At 41.7% G+C, this 23,664-nt stretch overlaps 1 protein-coding gene across 6 annotated transcripts in view; it reads left to right on the top strand.

The window, feature by feature from the left end:
• Positions 1-14,307, top strand: part of PTPN4 (protein tyrosine phosphatase non-receptor type 4) — a 207,056-nt gene extending 192,749 nt beyond the window's left edge. For all 6 annotated transcript variants that reach the window (XM_054044369.1, XM_054044368.1, XM_054044367.1 and 3 more), the window contains 2 exons: positions 9,802-9,937; positions 12,831-14,307. In XM_054044369.1, coding sequence (XP_053900344.1) covers positions 9,802-9,937; positions 12,831-12,917 — 223 coding nt within the window. In that variant the 3' untranslated portion in view covers positions 12,918-14,307. The remainder of the gene's footprint in view (positions 1-9,801; positions 9,938-12,830) is intronic.
• The last annotated feature ends 9,357 nt before the right edge of the window (positions 14,308-23,664 follow it).

Genomic DNA, 23,664 nt, shown 5'->3' with positions numbered 1-23,664 from the left:
TCGGAGAATTTTGGTAGCAGTGTCCATTTGGCCTGCACACGTGTTGTCCCCTCCTCGTGATCTGACTAACCAGCCTTGCACAGGAGAACCCTTGTCAGTTCCTTCTCAACCACCCCTGGCTAGAGACGGAGCTATTAGCTGTCCGTTCATCGGATTGTTAACCCTATTGTTCTAACTTAATCTAACTTAATCTTTTTTTTGTGAGTTTAGAGTTTCATTTGTTTTTTTTCTTTAAAAACAAAAACAAAAAAACCCCAACTTCATTTACTACGTCCCCTTTTTCTGGGAACTACCCCTGTGTGGGGTAGGCCTGGTTCACCGGGGTTTAAGAGGTGCCTCTCCTGTAAACAGGCTATCCATGTAATGGACAGACATTCCTCATGTCCATTGCCTCAGGAAAAGCCATATTCCCCAGAAGTATGGTTTTTGTCAACAGTTGAAGCTGCGGTCTCGAAAGGACAGAGAGCTGAGACTAAAACACCTTCTAATGGAGGCAGCTCTCCAATCACCTGCAAACCTGCATCAAGATTCACCCAGAAGACAGGAAACTTCACCTGACTAGGCTGCCCTTTGAACCCATTGCCACTCGTTTGCTCACATACCTGTCTATGAAGACAGCATTCCTGGTGGCAATCACTTTGGTGAGGAGAATTGGGGAGATGGCAGCACTGATGGCACACTCCCCTAATACAGTTCTTTCGGAACAAGGTTATTCTCCGACCACACCCGAAGTTCATCCCCAAGGTGACCTTATCTTTTCACATAAACCAACTGATTCACCTCCTAACCTTTTACCCTAAGTCTTACTGTGATAACAGGGAGGCTATGCTGCACACACTAGACATTAGGCGAGTCGTGGCCTTTTACCTGGACAGGATGAAGACCTTTAGGAAATCTCCTAAGCTCATCCTTTCCATTGCAGAAAGATCTAAAGGTGCAGCAATATTGGCCCAGAGACTCTCCAAATGGGTCTTGAACTGTATCAAACACTGCTATAGGTTCACAACGTAGTACTTCCATCTGGAACCACAGGCACTCCATAAGGTTGGTTTCCTCCTCTGTCACATTCCTCAAGAATGTCCCTATCTCGGAAATCTGCAGGGAAGCAGTCTGGGCATCTGTGCATACCTTTACAGAACACTATGCGATTACTGGGGGGCTCTGCTTCCAGCACTCTCTTTGGCTCCGCAGTATTATCATTCATGGCAGACTCGACTCTGAAGCCCCAGCCTCCTCCCATTATGGATACTGCTTGGGAGTCACTTACAGTGGAGCATCCATAGGGACACTACTTGAAGAGGAGGAGGAAGTTAGTTACCTTGTGCAGTAACTGGTTCTTTGAGACATGTGTCGCTATGGGTGCTCCATGACCCACCCTCCTTCTCTCTACTTCAGAGTTCTTGCCAGAGACTCTGTGGTAGAGAAAGAACTGATGGTGGTTCACCCGTGCAACTGTGGTTAGCTCATGGCAGAATATGAAGAGTGCATGTGCAGGCCAAACAGACACTGCTACCAGAGTTCTCCGATCAGCAGCGCAGGGACGCAAGAACACCTAGAGTGGAGCATCCATAGGGGGACACATCTCGAAAAACCATCATTACTGCACAAGGTGAGTAACGTCCTCTTTCTCTGCTTTGTTATCAAACAGCATTAACATATGGGGAATTGAAAGTGAGTGCTAACCTGAATTATAAGGACTAATCATTCTGTCTTAGGGTTGGATACATTTTTTCTAATTTTCTAAAATAATTTTATTCTTTCTAATGAAGGATACAGTAAATCTTGATACAGTGCATATATATTTTGATATTTGGAGCATTATGCCTAGAAATCCTGAGTTATATCCCTTGCTTCTTTTTGTTGAGCAGTTTTTCATACAACATTGTATTTGCCCCTAATGATAAAGTTCTATTCAAACCACTACATTATATAGTAACCTTTGATGCCACCTTCTGGACAGAATTATAAAGGAACATATTAAAGTTTTGTAGAATATTTTAATTCTTAATTGTATTTAAAAATAAAACTGATCAAGATAAGTTACAGTTTCTTTATTAATGTGTACTTACAAGATTCAGTTTGTTTAAAAGCAAACATTTTCACTTTAGCCTGAAACACCTTCAAATTGTATCATTTAAGGTACATACATATAATGACGCAAATACAGGTTTCTGATCATATTGACAGATGGAAAACACTGGTTTCCCTACAGTACCAAGTGTGTATTTTATTGTAATTTCTCTTAATATGAAACATTCTAATTGAAAACAACATGTTTACCATGCTCAAGAGTAAATTGCCTCAGTTTTAGGTGTTCTCTGAGGTTTCCTAACTCTAGAAGAGTGTGTACATACACATAAAGAAATTAAAAGTAAGTCTTTTTTGTTTTTAATTTTGAATAAATATCCTTTCTGTAAGATTTCTCACTATTTTGCCACTTGGGAACTTTCATGTTGTAGTTTAACCTTTTACTAAAATGTGTTGAGACTGTTTTTTTTTTTTTTTTATGTAGACACATCCTTACAGCCTTTTTGGTGTACAGAAGCAGGTTACTGCTAATGCTTACCTTCTGAAGCATAGATTCCTAATTTAAACATTTTGTCACCAACTTTTGGTTAGCACATTTCCTATTTATTTATTTTTTTTACAAGCCAAGGCTTTAGGCCAGCTTCTCCACTCCTTTAAGAGCAAAGTTCAGTGCAGGAATGGAGTGGAGGGATCAAGGGTGGCATGCCATCCAACTTCCCTGGGGGCCAATTCTAACAACTATAGGGGCATTTTATGCCATTTGAGCAACATAAAGTGGAACACAGAATCTGGCTCTTCATCTTCAATGCATAGTTCTTCAGCACTATGCATTCACTTCTGATGCCCTGCTATGTGACCATGTCATTAAATAAGTCCTTAGTGGTAGTCTAAATAAAATAATACACACAGTTTAGTCACGGATTTTTAGACATCTGCTCTGACCAGCCAAAATATGTCCTCCACAGCTGCTGGCCTCCAAAGAGACTGCTGTCTATCCAGCAGTGGCAGCTTCTCTGTATTCCAAGTTTTGTCCATAGAAACAGCAGCATGGTGTTAATTTCAGCATCATTCAGTTACCCAAGCTTGCCGACTTCACAGGCTTAGTCATAGAATGCACCTGTTCAATTACACATACAGCAGTCAAGTTAATTGGGGTTGGTGTTGCCCTAATGTGGAAGATGGGACAGGAGTCATTCAGTAAAAAGCTTCTAATGGGGTATTGTGAACTGAAGCACCCCCTCACTGCCTGATGATTCTGAAATGAACCATTTGCTGCGGTGAAGAAAGAGGGGACTCGTTAGGCTGAAGGTCCTTTAAAAAAAATAATTTGAAGGGAACTGGAGTGGCGCCCACATGGCACGGTATAAGGGGCGCCGCCGGCTCCCCCCACGCTCAGTTCCTTCTTGCCCCCAGTGACGGTGCACGGAACATTCGCTGCTCTTACTAGTATTGCTTAGGCTTCGTTCGAACGAACTAGAGTTCTTGTAAAGTTAGTGTACATAGTTAGTAGTTGAGTTAGTTAGCCCTTAGCAGTAGTTAGTTTTGTTAGGCCTGTCAGGAACTTAGCCGGGGGCTGGGGAATGTCCCCAGGCTTTAAGCCCTGCGATCACTGCAAATGGCCCGGGCCTGTGAGCGATCTGCATAGTAGCTGTCTCAGGTGCCTCAGTGAAGGTCATATAAGTGATAAGTGTCGTATCTGCAAGTCCTTTAAACCTAGGACTAAGAAAGATTAGACTCAAAGCACTCCTGATGGAGTCGGCGCTCACTCTGGTCCCGGAGCAGAGGTCCAACTCAGCACACAGCACCGTGGCATCAGTGCATAGTGCCCTGCTGGAGTTATCGACGAGCCGATACCGATCCCTGTCCATGGCCCCAGCCAAGAAGTCGAAGAAGGTTGGTAGGGGATGGTCTCCTACTCCACACAAGGGGAAGCACAGGGCTGGGGGTGAGCTAAGACCCGCGCTGGGCAGCTCATCTCCCCCGTCGGGATGTTGGGGCTCAGCGCATGTCAAGTGATGCAGCCCACCCCGTTCCTTGCCTGAAGGCCTGGACACAGAGGTGGACCTTTGTCAGCTTCAGGTGCCATCGAAGCCTGAAGTGCTCCAGGCTGCGCAGGCGATCCTGATGCTCCGGTGCCGCCCAGACCTCATGGCCTTGGGACCTTTCCATCTGCCCTTGCCCCAGTGGCACCTCTCCCCATCGCGGGGGACATCATGCTTCGGAGTTAGGGAGGCAGATGCATCGGAGCCCTCTACGGTCACTGGACCCTGGGCACCGGCAGCGGGATTTGAGGCAGACCTTGCTGGTTACCTGGTGCAGACCCATGGAGGCACGTGCTCCCCGGCAGGAACATCAGGACCGGCCCTTCACTTTGCGGAACACCGTTACAGATCCTGGGAACTATCAGAAGACTGGAGTCACAGGCCCCTCCAACAATCCCCGAGATAGGTGTCCCTTATTAGGGGAGATCCGCAATACCTCCAGGTCCCACTCCTCATCCCGGTACTGGTCTCGAAGCGCTAGGTATGGGTCAAAAGCAACAGAGGGTCCTGTGGCACTTTTAAGACTAACAGAGTATTGGAGCATAAGCTTTCGTGGGTGAATGCCCTCTTCATCAGATTCACCCACGAAAACTTATGCTCCAATACTTCTGTTAGTCTGAAAGGTGCCACAGGACCCTCTGTTGCTTTTTACAGATTCAGACTAACACGGCTCTCCCTCTGTTACTAGGTATGGGTCGCCAGTCTTCTGTCCCCGAGGTCCCCGCAGAGGCACACATCCCGCTCGGACCAGTCCTCTTCTAGGCTTGACCGTGATTATCGCCAGGCACAGAGTTGCCGCTCCAGTGGATCTTGGTCACCGGGTAGCAATCACTCCAGATATGGCTCCAGTATGGAGCAAGGCTCCACATCAGTGGGGCAGCCTCCCAGACTCTCGGTGCCGTGTGCACCATCAGTACCAAAACTTGCTCAGTGGCTGGCCCTGCGGTACCGGCCTCTTCATCATCATCATCACCGGACAAGGCCATCATGGAGCCCTCTGACTCGGTTCCTCAGATGATGCTAAGGCACACCAGGAGCTGCTGAAGAGGGTTGCGTCCAACCTTGGCCTGCAGGTCGAGGAGTTAGAGGAGCAAATGGACTCTTTGTTCGACATCCTCTCCTCCACAGCCCCTGCTAGGGTGCCTCTTCCCTTCACAAAGGGCTATTGAAGATATCCAGTACTTTGTGGCAAACCCCCTCCTCTCTGTCCCCCATTTCCAAACGGGCAGAGCCTAAGCACAAATACCTTTACTCCTATCCTGCCTCAAATTCCCTGGTGGTCGAGGGGCAACCCAGAGCTACCCCCAAAAATAAAGACTCCAGGAGACTGGACTAGTTCAGATGGAAAATTTATTCCTTGTCTAGCTTGCAGCTGAGGGTGGCCAACCATCAGGCCCTCCTTGGCCGCTATGACTTTAATATGTGGCAAGCCATGGCCGAGTTCGAGAATGCCCTCCCGGAAAGTTCCCATAAAGAATTCCATGCGACCCTCGACGAGGGCACGGCTGCTAACAGGGTGGCCCTTCAAGCGGTGGCAGACTCCGGCACCTGCATCCTGGTGTCCGCCATTTCCATGCGGCGAGCATCCTGGTTGCTCCTCTTTGGGTTGTTCTCCGAGGGTCAGCAGTCGATTCAGGACCTCCCCTTCGATGGCTAGGCCCTGTTTGCGAAGCAGACGGACAACAAATTACATAGGCTGAAGGACTCCCGAACCACTCTAAAACCCCTGGGGCTCTATGTTCTGGGCCTGGCACATAAGCGTTTCAAACCGCAACTACCCCAGGGGCAAGGAAGCCAGCCCCAGTAGGACCCATTGCACAAAAAGCCCAACGACTATAGACAGCACGCGAGCCACCTGTCCCCACCCTCTGCCCAGTCGGGCTCGAACCACTCCAAGCAAGGAGCTAAAAAGTCGTTTTGGGGGTACGCCTGAGTGCGACCTACCAATCTATTCCCTGGATCCAATTTTCCCAGTTTTTTGCAACCGCCTTTCCTTTTTCCTCCCAGTGTGGTCAGCAATAACTTCGGACGGCTGGGTCCTCAGTATGATGGCACACGGTTACACCCTCCAATTTATTTCCACCATCTCCCTCCCCGTTGCTCTTCAGGGACTCTTCTCATGAGAGTCTTCTCGAGCAGGAGGTTCAGGCATTCTTACAGCTGGGGGCAGTGGAGGAAGTCAAGTCAGTGGAGAAACAAGGGTTTCTATTCCTGGTATTTTCTGATCCCAAAGGCCAAGAGTGGTCTGCGTCCCATCCTGGACCTGCGAAACCTCCACAGATACCTAAAGAACTAAAGTTTTGCATGGTCTGCTGGCCTCCATTATCCCCTCCTTGGATACGAGAGACTGGTATGCTGCCCTTGATCTGAAAGATGCATATTTTCACGTAGCGATCTTCCCAGGACACAGATGCTTTCTCCGTTTTACGGTTGGTTCGGCCCACTAACAGTTTGCAGTCCTTCCATTTGGCCTGGCTACAGCACCAAGGGTGTTTACCAAGTGCATGACGGTAGTTGCAGCCTACCTCAGGCTTCGGCGTATCCAGATTTACCCATACCTCAACGACTGGCTGGTCAAAGGCAGCTCCAAGGCTCAGGTCCAACACGACGTCGCTGTACTACAAGCCATGTGCCGCTCCTTGGGACTACTGGTCAACCACAAAAAGTCCATGTTCGTTCCAGTTCAAAGGATAGAATTCATCGGGGCCGTGCTCAACTCAACCCGGGCAAGAGTGTTCCTGCCATTAGACAAGTTTCAGGCCCTGACAGACCTCATCGCGGAAGTATCCGCATTTCTCCTGACAACGGCTAAGATATTCCTGTGCCTGCTAGGCCACATGGCAGCTTGCACAAATGTGGTCGGCCATGCCAGGTGGCCTGCACTGCCATGCCAGGGAGTCCGCATATGGCCCCCTGCAGCAATGGCTGGCGTTGACCTATTCCCAATCCAGGGACCACCTGGAGAAGACCGTCACCATTCCCCCGGCAATTCTCCCCTCGCTGCAGTGGGGGACTGATCGCAAGAAGGTCCTGGAAGGAGTCCTGTTTGACAGTACCGCCCCATCTGTTGAGCTAGTGTCGGGCACTTCGGACCTCGGTTTGGGGGGCGCACCTTGAACATCTCTGGATCTAGGGGATGTGGACCCGGAGGAGGCAGTGTTATACGTAAATGTCAAGGAACTCAGAGTGGTCCAGCTGGCCTGCAGGGTCTTCCTGCCACACATATTGGGCAAAGTGGTGAGAGTCCTGATAGACAATATGGCCTCAATGTTCTACATCAACAGGCAAGTAGGAGCGCGCTCATTGGCTCTCTGCCAAGAGGCTCTCCATCTCTGGGACTTCTGCATCAGCCACAGCATCCATCTGGAAGCTGGTCACCTCCCAGGCATCAGGAATTGCCCTAGCAGATCACCTCAGCAGGGACTTCTCCTCTCACCACAAGTGGTCACTCCATCCGGAGGTGGCCTGCATGATCCTCCAGAGGTGGGAAACTCCCCAAGTAGATCTGTTTGTCATCAGGCGAAACAGAAAGTGCCATCCGTTTTGTTCCCAGCAGGGCCTGATGCCTTCCTCCTGTCGTGGCCGAGGGTCTGATGTACGCGTACCCTCTGGTCAGCTGGGTCCTAGTAAAGATCAAGAGGGACAAGGCACAGGTTATCGTGATTGCCCTGTGTGGCCTCGCCAGTGTTGGTTCTGCACACTCATAAACATGGTGGTGGCCCCTCCCTTGCCCCTTCCCTACCATCTGGACCTGCTGTCACAGGATCACGGTCAGCTCCTACACCCCAGTCTTGAGTCTCTACACCTCTTGGGGTGGATACTCCGTGGTTGAAGCTGGAGGCACGTACCTGCTTGGAGGAGGTCCAGAAGGTCCTCCTGGGAAGTAGGAAGCCATCCACGAGACTAACTTACCTGGCCAAGTGGACGAGGTTTTCCCGCTGGGTGTCGGAGCGCGGCATTTCTCCCTCACGTTCTTCAGTGCAGTCCATCTTGGACTACTTACTGCAGCTCAGGAATCAGGGTCTGGTGCATTCTTCCATCAGAGTGCACCTTGCATCCACCAGCCGATCCAAGGTCAGACAGTCTTTTCCCATGACATGACTGTCAGGTTCCTGAAGGGTCTTGAGAGGCTTTACCCACAGGTACGGGCCCGTGTCCTGCAGTGGGACCTTAACATGGTCCTCTCCAAGCTCACTGGCCTGCCTTTCGAGCCGCTGGGCTCCTACTCCCTTTCCTACTTGTCCTGGAAGGTCACTTTCCTGGTGGCAGTGACGTCGGCGAGACGAGTCTCAGAGATTAAGGCCTTGACCACAGAACCGCCTTACACAGTGTTTTATAAGGACAAGGTCCAGCTGTGGCCCCACCCGTCCTTCCTGCCGAAGGTGGTATCTTCCTTCCACATGAGCTAGGACATATTCCTGCCAGTGATCTGTCCTAAGCCACACAAGACCACTGAGGAGAGGCGTTTACACGCGCTGGACGTCTGGAGGGCCTTGGCTTTTTACTTGGAGTGTACAAAGCCTTTCTGTAAATCGACACAGTTCTTTATCTCTATAATGGATAGGATGAAGGGACTTCTGGTTTCTTCACAGAGGATTTCTAACTGGATCACCTCTTGCATAAAGACCTGTTATGAGCTAACAAAGGTCCCGCCGCAGCCGATTGTCAGGACCTATTCGACTAGAGCACAGGAGTCTTTGGCGGCCTTCCTGGCGCACCTCCCGATCCAGGACATCTGTAGAGCAGTGACATGGTCCTCAGTCCACATGTTCACGTCTCATTATGCCATCACTCAGCAGGCCAGAGATGATGCTGGGTTCAGCAGAGCTGTATTACAATCGGCACAGCTGTGAACTCCGTCCCGCCTCCACGGGAACTGCTTGGAGTCATCTAACATGGAATGGACATGGGCAAGCACTAAAAAAAGAAAAGACAGTTACCTGTTCCGTAACTAGTGTTCTTCGAGATGTGTTGCTCATGTCCAGTCCACAACCCGTCCTCCTTCCCCACTGTCAGAGTTTCCGGCAAGAAGGAACTGAGGGTGGGGGGAGCCGGTGGCTCCCCTTATACCGCACCATGCGGGCACTACTCCAGAGGGTGCTAGAGCCGCTCCCCTACAGATACTGCTGAGGGAAAAACTTCCAGCACCGGTGCACGTGGTGAGCATATGCACCTAATGTGGAATGGACATGAGTAGCACATCTCGAAGAGCACCAGTTACGGAACAGGTAACTTGTCTTTTTTTGTTCACAGCAAGATGATATTGAATGCTATGCAGTGCAGGGCTCTTCAGCTCCCGTGGTGAGCTGAATAGCTCTCCAGCAGTTGGGAGTTTGGAAACCCCTAAAAATAGATTGCTTGGTTATACTGCAGCAAAATATCTTGAAATTCTTCAGGTTTCATATTCTAGGAGGACAAGGAAATGTGCAGAGATAGAAAAATGCAAACTTACTCAGAAGGGTAAGAGATCCATCCAATGCTTTGAAAATTTCCCACTGAGTTTTTATATCCAGTAAGGACAGAAAGCTTCCAACGTTATGCACAAATACTGCTCTTATAGTAGAATGTCATCAGTAACCCTCAGTTGTAATAATCATCGATTTCTCTTGGGTATATTTAGATATTGAAGATTTTAATATTAAAATGTTTTTTACATTTTAGGAGTATATCATTTTAAAAAAAAAAGAGAGTTTGAAGGTTGTTAATGATATGATACATTTTTCTTTTCCAGTGCTGGGATTGGACGGACAGGGGTTCTTATCACTATGGAAACAGCGATGTGTCTTATTGAGTGCAATCAGCCTGTTTATCCATTAGATATTGTGAGAACAATGAGAGATCAAAGGGCCATGATGATCCAAACACCTGTAAGTATCATACATTGTAGAAAAGTAATCTCATATTACTCAGTGGTTTCACTCTCACTGAAGACAGTAAGAGGTCCTGGATATTTTGAAAGAGGATGGTTTAACTGAGAGTGACTATGGTCTTGGTACATTGAGAACAATAAGATATCTCAGGGATTTTAAAGAGTGATTCTTCGTGAGTTTCTCTGCAGCAGCTTCTGCTGACAGACATACTTTTTAAATAATGAAAATAAATGGCAAAAGTCACTATTAATTAGAATCATAGAATCATAGAATATCAGAGTTGGAAGGGACCTCAAGAGGTCATCTAGTCCAACCCCCTGCTCAAAGCAGGACCAATTCCCAGCTAAATCATCCCAGCCAGGGCTTTGTCAAGCCGGGCCTTAAAAACCTCCAAGGAAGGAGACTCCACCACCTCCCTAGGTAACGCATTCCAGTGTTTCACCACCCTCCTAGTGAAATAGTTTTTCCTGATATCCAACCTGGACCTCCCCCACTGCAACTTGAGACCATTGCTCCTTGTTCTGTCGTCTACCACCACTGAGAACAGCCGAGCTCCATCCTCTTTGGAACCCCCCTTCAGGTAGTTGAAGGCTGCTATCAAATCCCCCCTCATTCTTCTCTTCTGGAGACTAAACAATCCCAGTTCCCTCAGCCTCTCCTCATAAGTCATGTGCTCCAGACCCCTAATCATTTTTGTTGCCCTCCGCTGGACTCTTTCCAATTTTTCCACATCCTTCTTGTAGTGTGGGGCCCAAAACTGGACACAGTATTCCAGATGAGGCCTCACCAATGTCGAATAAAGGGGAACGATCACGTCCCTCGATCTGCTGGCAATGCCCCTACTTATACAGCCCAAAATGCCGTTAGCCTTCTTGGCAACAAGAGCACACTGTTGACTCATATCCAGCTTCTCGTCCACTGTGACCCCTAGGTCCTTTTCTGCAGAACTGCTACCTAGCCATTCGGTCCCTAGTCTGTAGCAGTGCATGGGATTCTTCCGTCCTAAGTGCAGGACTCTGCACTTGTCCTTGTTGAACCTCATCAGGTTTTTTTCGGCCCACTCTTCTAATTTGTCTAGGTCCCTCTGTATCCGATCCCTACCCTCTAGTGTATCTACCACGCCTCCTAGTTTAGTGTCATCTGCAAACTTGCTGAGAGTGCAGTCCACACCATCCTCCAGATCATTAATAAAGATATTAAACAAAACCGGCCCCAGGACCGACCCTTGGGGCACTCCGCTTGAAACCGGCTGCCAACTAGACAACTAAATTCTAAATATTTCTTTTCAAAAGCTATCCTTTTTGCACCAGATCTGCTCAATGAATGGAGAGAGTAGGAAGGTGAAACTAGAGATGTGGAAAGGGAGGGTGACAGGAAGGAACAAGGCACTGGAGTATGTGTGAAGGGCAATGGAAAGAGTTCCAAGAAGGAGAAGGAATTTGGAGGAGATGAATTAGGGGGAAGCTGGGTGATACAATCCAGCTGTGTAATTCTGCTCTGGCAATACAAAAGGCAACTTTTAACTCTGCCCTGTAGTGACACAATAGAGAGGAACACACAGAAGAAATCTATTGTCTTTAAAAATCAATTTAATCTAATCTGGGATTATAAAATACTTCATAGGATCACGAGAGGACACCTGTCATAAGGTTTTTTTGGGTGCCTTAACTGTGTGTTTCCACATGTTTTTCTTAGCATGTTTGGAGTTTTCCTAGGTTTATAATGCTTGGTTTGGGGATAATTACAATATCCCTGTAATGTACTTTAGCCTAAATTACTGATTTGTATTCTCTACCTTAATTCTATTTTAAGGTAATTTTTGTTTGGGAATAGATTTAGAATCTGTTTAAGAACTTTCATTTGTCTTGGAGTCAGACATAAGTTCCATCTGACAGCAGTTCATAGTTGAGCTTAATAGACATAAGGCAAAATTTCAGTGAAATGCTTCTCTTTAACTATTACATCACCAGTGTAACAGACTAAACCAGATTCAGTGTTTTACTCAGGGACTGCCTAAACTCTGCCTGTTATCACGTCTCTTTAGACTACTTCCTCCTGCCTTTCCACTTCTGGATTGATACATGCACTTTCCACAAGGTGGCATTATGATCATGCTTTCCATGTCATAAGTGAAAAGAACTGAGGAGAGTCAATTTTCTAGAGAAATCTTCAAACAGAAAAATATTTATACTAATATATGTAAATATATCTACACTAATACACATGTAATGATGCAATAAATAATTAAAATTCTAAATCCATGTGACGTTTTTGTTTAAGCTCTATCAACTGTTCATTAACCAGGGCTAGATCAAACTGATTTAAGCCATTGGAAAGGTAGAAATATTACCTTTCCAGTGGTATATATTGTTATACAGCGATCATTTATATCTGTGGAACTTTGCAAGATAGTGGCAGTATGTTATGGTCCGCTCTAAGGAATTGTTTTGCTTTTTTTTGTTTAGTTGAGACATGGTTTTAGTAACTCATATCTCAAGAACTGCTAGAGTTGAAAATAGAATGCTTTAGAAATTAAGAAGCCAGGATTCAAGCTTTTGATGACATAAAGCACTGGTTTCTCATTCTAGAAGTTTGTGAGATATGAGCAACTAATATGTCAAAATTAATGGAACGGGGAAAAGGCAAGATAGTTTTGGTACAATATTTCTTAAACTGTTAGAGGTAGAAAAACCTAAGACTAGTTAATCCATGGGGTTGGAGTGAGTCCCTACTCCTCAATAAAGGTACAGTTACCAAACTGCTGCTTTTGATGAGGCATAATTCTGCCCTTTCAAGATAGGACGGGTGACCTAAGAGACCTTTTCTATCTCTAACTTATATGATTAAGTTATGTTTCTTTTTCAATTAACTTAATCAACTTTCTTTTCAGAGTCAATACAGATTTGTTTGTGAAGCTATTTTGAAGGTCTATGAAGAAGGATTTGTTAAACCTTTAAAGACATCGCTGCATAAATAAGAGCAAAAGGGTTAGGATCCATATTGAAGTATCCTGTCCTCTGTAATAAACTGGCAGCATTCATTGTGCCATAACTCTGATTGCAGGAAATGGTGTCGGAGAACAATGAAGAATTGACAAAGGACTTTGAAAACTTCAGCACTGTTGCACTTTATGTTGAAACAAAAATCAATCTCTAAAACTCTATTACTTACATGTGTTTGAAGACTTTATTATTTTCATGCTTTGCTCCGAACAAACCATAAATTGAATGAACTGAGTGTGTTCAGGATAACTTATGATATCTCATTGTAGTGCCATATACTCCCCTTCTGGTCGAATTGCTACAAACAAGGCTTGGAATTATTTCACTCTGGTATACAACTTTTAAAAACAAAACAAAAATCTACACTAAGCCATGGTCTCTTCCAGTGCTAGATTTATTTACGGTGTACGGATCCTCACTTTTTGTTTTTAAAAACATCAGCAATATTGCCAATATTAGATAGACACTGCCTACTGATGCAGCACACTTTGCTCTTCACCCCTATTAGAGACCAGCTGGTTATTAGAGGAAAGCTGGAATCTGTGTTAACCCAGCAGTAGCTGCATAATGTCCACTTACCAGCATCTTGTAAAATATAAACAACATTTCTTTGAACTGATGGCACAACCTATTTCTGTGTCATAACACTGGTGTATTCCAAATCATGTGACTTAACATTACGTAATGGGAACTAGTGCATGCATTGCGTCTTAACCCCTTAAGTGCCTTGAGACTTACCGAGTATGTCTAATGAAAAGGCACTCATATGACCCTATGGGGAAGGTATTATCATGTCATATTTATTTTATTGGGTTTATATTTTAATACCTGGCCCTTGGTGCTTTGAATATGGTACTGCAAGGGGTCACAGAATACCATTCCCTTTTTCCTTATACAAATACCTGCATGCTACTGTGGGTAGCAAATCACACCTACTTAATGTGTGAGCATTGTTTGCTGCTGTGAAATTATATGGAAAACCTGACACATTCCTTCCAATTGGTAACTTATTAGCAGCTGATAATGAAAAGCCAGTAGGTTGTTAGAACTCGTTTTACCCTACCATTGCGAAAATCTGTCTGACTTAATTAGATTATAACTTTTTAATACCACTGATATTTAAGGTTAAACTTACCATCAAGTGTGATTAATTCCTTTCCATTATCTGCTAACCAATTATTTTTCTAAGTCTTCATCCGTTGATTTCAAGCCATGTTCGTACTGGACTTTTTAATTATTATTATTATTATTTATTATTAAAGTAAGGAATAAAACACTGTCAAATTGTCCCAAAACTTTATTTTACTCTTAATGACCCCAGTCATTTTTTGTTATCCTTGTATAAAATTAAATTGTTCCATTTTGTGTGCGTTGTTTCTTATTTAAGTCATTAGCATATTTGTAATGAGCAGTTTGTCTGTCTGTTTGATACAGGATCTGAGCTCATTGTAAGCATATGTATATTTTGTCCCTTTTCAATATTTTTTCCAGTTTGGGAGAAGCCAACTGATAAGCAAAGTATCGAGTTTGAAATACAGCAAGTAGGGGTTCAGTCACGTTTTTGACTACCTTCAGAAACTTAACTTTACATGCCAATATTTAAAAGGTTTGTTATTTTATTGATTTCCTGAAAATTATTATCTGTTCGGTTTTGTTAATAAGCTATATAAAGTGTAGAATTAAAAGATATAAAGTTCTAGACTGAGAAAGTTTAAATATTGTAAAATTCTTCTATATAATATACTCTCTTCTATGGGCATTTAGAAGAGATTACAGTTATAAATTAAGAAAACAGTGAAAGTGAATTCAGGTCAGTTGAAGTCCTGGTTTATGAATTTGTAAACATCAAGAACCATGATGCCAAATAGAAGAGATATAGAGTTTTAAATATTTTTTAGAAATAAGAACAACATAATTAATAGTAGATGGGCTGTAGCCCTTATTTACAAAGAAATTCTGCTATGTATATTTCTAGAGTTGACATTCAATTCAATATTATCCCTCCGTGAACAGGTTAATCTTATTTAAAAGTGCAGTGTGAGCTGACTGCTTCTGCCAGGTAACTGACAACGTGGCTTGCTTCCTCGAGAAATTGATAGGGAAAGGTAGTAAATTTACCCAAATTTAAATTGAGGATTTATTAATCAGAATGGGCTGCCAAGAACCATCTCACTTCAGTTTATATTCTCCAGTCTGTAGGATCAACATCTATACCTGCCATACTTGGTGTAATCCTGCTAGGTGTTCAGTACCTCAGGAGGCACTCAGCACCTTGTAGGATTGGAGCCTTTTGGTGCAGTTTCAGAGACTTTACCTTTACATCACTCGGGTAACGAAAAGAGATTAGGGGTATGTGTTTTTATTTTGACACCTGGGATGATGATATAAAGACGTTTTATATGGAAGTGTTGAAAAAATCCATCTCTCCTTGGTAGTCCATTTCTAGTCAATAGAACGTGAAAGATCCCAGGATGTTCTCTCACACCTACTGAGCATAAATGGTAAAACACCTTTGGATATTAAGCCAAAAGTAGCTGTTCCGATTTTGACGGCCATCCAAAAGAAATACTTTTTCTCTGGATTAGAGATAAAAATAATAATAAACTGGCTTTAATCTTAGTTTTGTTTTAAACTATGTGCAACAAAATTGTTACCCTGTACTGTAGTACTTTGGAAAGTTTTCAAGCTTTGACTTCCATGTGACAGCACTTTGAGCCATAATATTGGCTAGCTCGAAGGCTAATTTATAGGGCTGTCAAGCGATTAAAAAAATTAATTGCGTAATTAATTGCACTCTTAAACACTAATAGAATACCATTTATTTAAATCTTATTGGATGTTTTCTACATTTTCAAATATATTGATTTCAATTACAACACAGAATACAAAGTGTATTCGTGCTCGTTTTATATTTTTTTTATTACAACCTAATATAAGTACTATACTGCAATCTCTTTATAATGAAAGTTGAACTTACAAATGTAGAATTATGTACAAAATATAATTGCATTCAAAAACAAAACAATGTAAAACTTTAGAACCTACAAGTCCACTCAGTCCTCCTTCAGCCAGTCGCTCAGACAAACAAGTTTGGTTACAATTTGCAGGAGATAATGCTTCCCATGTCTTGTTTACAATGTCACCTGAAAGTGAGAACAGGCTTCCGTATGGCACTGTTGTAGCTGGCATCGCAAGATATTTACGTGCCAGATGTGCTAAAGATTCATATGTCCCTTCATGCTTCAGTCAGAAGACATGTCCATGTTGACGGGTTCTACTCGATAACGATCCAAAGAAGAGCGGACTGATGCATGTTCATTTTCATCATCTGATTCAGATGCCACCAGCAGAAGGTTGATTTTCTTTTTTGGTGATTCGGGTTCTATAGTTTCTGCGTCTGAGTGTTGCTCTTTTAAGACAGCTGAAAGCATTCTCCCCACCTCGTCCCTCTCAGATTTTGGAAGGCACTTCAGATTTTTAAATCTTGGGTTGAGTGCTGTATCTATCCTTAGAAGTTTCACATTGGTACCTTCTTTGTGTGTTGTCAAATCTGCAGTGCAAATGTTCTTAAAACGAGCATGTGCTGAGTCATCATCCGAGACTGCTATGACATGAAATACATGGCAGAATGTAGGTGAAACAGAACAGGAGACATACAATTCTCCCCCAAGCAGTTCAGTCACTAATTTAATTAACACATTTTTTTGTAACAAGTATCATCAGCATGGAACCATGTCCTCTGGAATGGTGGCCGAAGCATGAAGTGTCATATGAATGTTTAGCATATCTGGCATGTAAATACCTTTCAACTCCGGCTACAAAAGTGCCATGCGAACGTCTGTTCTCACTTTCAGGTGACATTGTAAATAAGAAGCAGTCAGCAGTGTCTCTTGTAAACAAACTTGTTTGTCTTAGCAATTGGCTGAACAAGAAGTAGGACTGAGTGGACTTCTAGGCTCTAGAGTTTTACATTGTTTTATTTTTGAGTGCAGTTATGTAACAAAATTACATTTGTAAGTTACACTTTCACAATAAAGAGATTGCACTACAGTACTTGTATGAGGGGAATTAAAAATAGTATTTATTTTGTTTATCATTTTTACAGTGCAAATATTTGTAATAAAATAATAATATAAACTGAGCAGTGTACACTTTGTATTCTGTGTTGTAATAGAAATCAATATATTTGAAAAATGTAGAAAAACATCCAAAAATATTTGCCAATTGAAATGTATTATTCTATTGTTTAACAGTGCAATTAATCATATTTAATTTTTTTAGTTAATCGCGTGAGTTAACTGCAATTAATCGACAGCCCTACTAATTTAACTAAGCACTTAATGTCTAAAAAAATAAATTTTAAAATATACATCTATTATATTAAGATATTTTATGTTCATAGCCAAGTTGTAAGTGAAAATAATGGCATTGCCCTTTTTCATACTCTTACTGAGGGAAGGAAGAATAGAGAATTTATAGCAACATTGTATACTACTGGTGTTTTACATATTTAAATATTCTTATGTAAGGTTGCCAAAGCAGTTTGAGTTTGCAAAATCCATTTATACCACAATTGAGTGTTGTATATTATTGACTGTTTTTTTGTATTGATTTCAGATAGAGACAAGAACATAAGAGTTCTTAGAAGTCTTCATCTCCATTGACTTAAATTGATTTAGTGTACTAACCAGCTGCAGTGGGGAAAAAAATCTAAAGTATCAGTATATTAGCTGAAATTAGGGACATGACTTTATAGACAAGTGTTAGGTTTTTTTAAGCTTCTCTAAAGGCATATATATGGTGATAGTTAAGACTTTGTTGAGCAGCATTGAAAAGTATCAAAGCCTTATTTGCACCATAAAGCATTAGCTCAAAAAAAAATGTTTCAACCTGTTGTGGTATAAATGGCCTTAAAAATATTTTTATATGGCTGAAAAAAGTCAAAACCGCTAAATATTTTACTTTGGGTTATGAAGATCTGTATCATTAGCCTCAAAAGAAAAAAAAAACCTGTGTGTTTCATGCTGTACAAAACATGAATGTATCTTTCAGACATAATGACCTATGCGTGTTTAGTGTTATGACTGTGGGATTTTATGGATAATTATTTTCATACCATTTGTTTAAAATAAAAGTTGGGATGGGAGGGGAAGAAAAGGAAAAAAATGTAAAAAAAAATTGTAACACTTCCATGATACTGATGCGGTTTTTTCTAAATCAAGTGGCTTTTGTTGTAAATAACAGCAATATTATGACAGTTTGTGCCAATGTATAATGTTACAGATTTTTGTTAGTTTTTCTTTTTGGCTTTATGATTGAAAACTGCAACTGCCATTTATTATTTTAAGTATCTTTGCTGAAAGGTTTTATTTTAAATGCAGAAATTTGGGGCTCTTGAATTTTTTGAGCATTTGGAGGGAAGGAGCATGATTTTTTGTTTTTGCTAAATATGAAGTAATATACAGGTAACTTTTTATGAAGCATACACAGATGTCAGCCAATCACTCTGAGAAGTAACTTTAGGTAAGCCAGCTAAACATGTTTTATCAGCACTCAGTTATATTGCATTTGGAGATATTTGGTGTTCAAATAATACAATATTCTTAAGCAATAAAACTTACTATTTTTATGCTCTTTATTCCAAAATATTCTACCCCAGTCACTAGTAACAAAAGTCTTGATTATTCAACCAACTACAGTTAGCACTAGGTCATGTTTCTTCCCAGTTTCCACAAATTACAATTTGAAATTACTGTAATTTACATGTCTCCTTCTGCAACAGCATTTCTTTAGGATAGCCTCTTAGTCATTCTGCCATCCTCTATCATCAAAACATTCAAAAAGCAGTTGAAGAGTCCAAGAGAAGGTCTGCTATGGAACCATGCAACTGGCATCTTCCCATGGAAAGTCAGCAGATAACTTTGCAGAACCCAAAGGAAAGCCAAAATGCGGCTAAACTGCTGCAGTTCCAACATGCAGGGAGACATGCATGAAGATGTTGCAGCCCCCTGCATGCGGTGGAGCAGAATTGCATGGTATTCCAGCTATTACCATATGTATGAGGCGTGGGAGGTGCTCAGTGGTGAAGGGAAATTTCAAGGGCGTGGGCTGTAGGTCAGCAAATTGTATAGATCCAACATCCACAAACCTCCAGGTAGGGAGTAGGAAATCCAGCCCATGAGTTGTAGGAGAGCTGGCAGACCTGCTCTGGGGTGCCCCATGCCTTGGTTCTGGGGAGGATTCTGGTCTCATTCAAATTTGGCTTACTCAAAACTTTGTATAATTGACAGGAATTTTATTCCCTAAAGTCACCGGTGACCAAACGTTTATAATCTCACATGCATCACAAATTCCAGGTCTCTGGTTTGCTATGCGTTATACTGCATCAGAACAGTGATGTCGGCTTATCTGTGGCTTGCTAATTTCAGTACCCAACTTTCCTTTTAAACACTTAAAACCATTCTTTTAAAATAGAAAATCTTTTTAAACAGTATAGGAGTGTTTTTATTTTTTCCCCATTGCACATGCTGTAGATCGGGGTAGGCAACCTATGGCACACTGATTTTCAGTGGCACTCTCACTGCCTGGGTCCAGGGGGCTCTGCATTTTAATTTAACTTTAAATTAAGCTTCTTAAACATTTTAAAAACCTTATTTACTTTACATACAACAATAGTTTAGTTATATATTATAGACTTATAGAAAGAGACCTTCTAAAAACGTTACTGGCACGCAAGACTTTAAATCAGAGTGAATACATGAAGACTCAGCACAGCACTTCTGAAAGATTGCTGACCCTGCTGTAGATCATTGCTGGGGTCCAATGCCAAAATTCAATAAGCATATCCACTGTGTAAAGGAGCATCTCATTTCATTTGTTGAAATTGCAAAGATAAATATATTAATGGTAATAGGGAAGGTGCTTGGAGAGGAAAGTGATTTATTTGCTTTAATAAACTTATTTTATCCTATCTATTGTCGCACTATAGTTACAAACCAAAACTGAAATTGTTGGGTTATCAGCCTGCAGAGGAGAGGTGTCTAGTTAGTAAAACATGTCAAATTCACCCCTATGCAGAGCTGGCACAGATGTATGCACCACTTCAGAGGACTTTTCCAACATAAGGGTTTAATGGGTGCATAGGCCTTAAGCTGACCCTTTGCAGGTTGGTGAATTTCACTCATTGTGATTTGAGTTGAGAGAAATTGGAGAGGAATGAATCATTACGTTCTTTTAAAAACATTACTCGTGGATATGTTGATGTTTCATCACCTTAAAATCAAATGTTCTGGTTATTTGCTTTTTTGGGCTAGATGTTGAAAGAACACAAAATAACCAAAATGCATCATTCTTGTATTCCTCAGCATTAGTTCTTGCTTCACAGACCTTGGCTGACAACTTTTGTTTGTTGCATTATTTCATATTTAGCAAGTTTTAAGATTTTAAGGTCCTTTTTTTCTAAGTTTCTTGAATTTCAAATAGCACTTTATCTCATGCTTTTACTACTGACTTAACTATTGGACAAAATAAATTGTTATGGGCTTGGCGAGAGATGCTTAACTGATTTCTGTACCGAGTTTATTTGGATCGCACCCTGGTACAAATGCTTTACAGTTTTCTAACCGGTTTTGGCTTACTTCATGTGTCCTTGACACTATCAAATAATAAGTCTTGACAATTTTTAATCTCCGTTTTACTGTGTTATAATAATTTAAAGTCTGGTACTAAAAACAAGGTGCAAACATAAACTGCAGGGTACTCTTGAATTCATCTCTGTGTTCTCTCTCAGCTAGCTACAAATAAGCTATGTTTACTGTAAGTATTTCTGCTTAGCATTATTTTAACATTAGGTAAATAACCTGAAAATCAGGTAATTCTTTTTTGTACTTGTGTTATAACTTATTTTGAGTTTTGATAACTAAAGATAAGTAGATAATGCACAATAGTACGTTTTTTAAAAGTTGTAACCCTTTTACTCCTAGGCAGAGTCTTGAAACATGAGTGAAGGGATTAACACAGTTTACATTAAGCTGTTTTGTTCTCTGTTTATTAATTAGAATATATCCAAAACTAGCCCAGTGCAATGATCTCAGTATATTAGGGCTCCACAGTAACAATCCATAACATCATCTTAATAAATAAGAGAAACTAGACTTTAATTTCCTATTATGTAGATGTAACTTTATTTCAGGTAGTTCATTTATCAGTGATCTAGTTTTAACTAGTGAATTTGGCAAAGCTATTCTTGTGTGTTTTTCTGTAACAGGTGCTATACTATATGTGAAAATACAAAGGGGGAAAATCTTGTCTGGATCATATTCACAATCATTGGTGGCAGTATTTATTGGCAAGTCACTTATGGGTAATACATTTGCATTTTCTGCTGCAGCTTTGCATATGTCTGATTTCAATTGGGTTTCATACTGCTCAGTGATTGACTATGAATGTGTAAGTAGATCATCCCCCAAGGTTGAATAGCTCCATTGTTATTTAGCCCAATTCTATTAAAATCTTTCTGTTAATGTTAAAATATGCTCTTCCCATAAGTAGATTTTTGCCTATGAATTTGTAAAATTGCTCATCAGATAAACCTATTCAGAAAACACATCGTCTAGGTTGCTCAGTTGAAAAATAAACTTGAATTTGGTCAACACTGGACAATGTGAAAAGAAATTCAGCTTTTGTCACTGCAGCTACTGTATACTTTAAAGAGCCTTATGTGTCCTCATTCTGGTAAAGGAAAGTTCTTACCATTAATATGATACACTAACATTCTACAGAATACCAGCAGCTCCCAAGATAAATATGCTAGTTAACATTTAAGAAGTCTTGTTTTAGTCTTAACAATTTCGTTCTATTATGTGAAATAAATGCTGTTATACATATTTTGTGGATATATTTAATTTCAATTGGCAAATGGTTGTCTAGGTACAAACTTGAAAAATATATAGTTTAATTGTTTAATTGCAAAATAAAGATGTGCTTTAGTAATTTAAAATTTAATTTTTGGGAGATTTTTTATCTGCTGTACACATGGTTTTGTCATGCCATTCCTGCATAAACTCTGTGGTTTTAACACTATACAGTATTACTATAACTACAGTTCTGCTTTACTGTAGGTGAGGGTTTTTTTGTGTGTGAACTGAATGCTAGTAAAAGATGCTAAATTAACGAGTGACGTTTTCTGTCTATAGAACAAGTAGGATATTAGCAGTGGAGGCACAAGTTTCTTCCATGCTTTCCTGACAGTGTACCTCAGCTTTACACTAGAGAGAACCACACCTCTGCCATTATCAATCCTTTATATACAGTTATATAAAGGATTGTGTTTTTCAGAATAAAACAGTCAGTGCTCCATCAAGCTTATAGCCTGATAGACAAAATTTGGGTGGGTGTAGAGATTATTGATGGGAAGAATGGCAGTTCCTGATAGAAGTTTGTGATGAAGAGGACCAAAAGTGGGAGAATGTTCCAGGCAAATTGGTCGATACGAATGAAGGTGCAAAGCCAAGAGCAAGTGAAAAAGATGAAAGGATCTATAACAGGAAAGGACTGGGAGGAGTCTACTGAGCAGGAGAATGGACTAGGGAAAAATGAGAACAGCACTGTAGCACGGTGAGATGGATGTAGGGAAGTTGAAGTTGGATCTGATGTAGTGAAAGAAACTCTGCTGAAGGCATTCAATGAAGTGGGGAGTGGCAAGAGATAATTTTAAATAGCAATATTTTGTTTAAACTGGAATAGGGAGAGATGAGTGAGAAGGCTGGATAGGAGGAAGAGTAATCGCAGTTGAACTCATGGACAAAGGGTTTGAGCATTGAATATAGTGAGGAAAGCAGATTTGAATTATTTGTGAGAGTAATAAGTGTCATGAGTTAGCAAGAGGCTGGATATGGGAGAGGAGAGAATTTAGATGTCACTGATGTTACAAGACTGGAAGATGAGAACGGTAGCATTGTCAGTGGTGATGGAGAATGGACATTATGAGAGGGATTAGGTGGAAAGGCATTCAGTCTTGGGAGCAACTGAATGGGGCCTGGTGGTAGGAGGTCATTGTCCATAATACTTCAATCTTTGTCTTCTGTGAGATATGGCATACCAGTGAGTGCAAATACAGTGGCAGTTGTGTGGCGTGTACATCTGTCCACTAGGAAGTGAGCTGAAAGCATTGTGTTTTTGCAAAGATCATGCATCAACTGCTCTGCACTTATGATCTGGGAACTGCAAAGAAAAGTGAAGTTGATTAGTTTCTAAATGTATTCGGTTTCCCCTTTTTCTCCAGTAGCAAGTTTTCAAAATGTGCATGTATTTCCTGATAGTGTACTGTGAGCAGGCAGACATCCCTTTCACTCAGTACAGAAAGCATAAACTAAATTAGCATCCAGAACGCATCCCCTTTCTGGGATTTGCCTTCATTGCTTAAATAACAAGATATAAACCTCAATCTAAGCTTCCTCCTGTGTTTGCTTTGTTCCTAGGGTTTCCACCTGAAGGACCCTTCTGTCCTAGCCTCTAGCTCCCTGTCTCCAGAGAGACATGCCCCCAAAACCTATCCTAGTTGGTATCAACAAGACACTGTGTCTCATCAGAAATTACTTTGCAACTTTATACACTTTTCTAGCAACTGACATGAAGACAACTCAACAGAAGAGCTTTGTTTTGGGTGATGTTCCTATGTATATTCCATTGTGGGTGCACATGTGTTCCATGCACCTAAGACCA

Source organism: Malaclemys terrapin, chromosome 11, assembly GCF_027887155.1.
Source record: "Malaclemys terrapin pileata isolate rMalTer1 chromosome 11, rMalTer1.hap1, whole genome shotgun sequence".
Taxonomy (NCBI): domain Eukaryota; kingdom Metazoa; phylum Chordata; order Testudines; family Emydidae; genus Malaclemys; species Malaclemys terrapin.
Note: the sequence above shows the minus strand (reverse complement) of the source record. Positions and strands in the feature narration are given on the sequence as shown.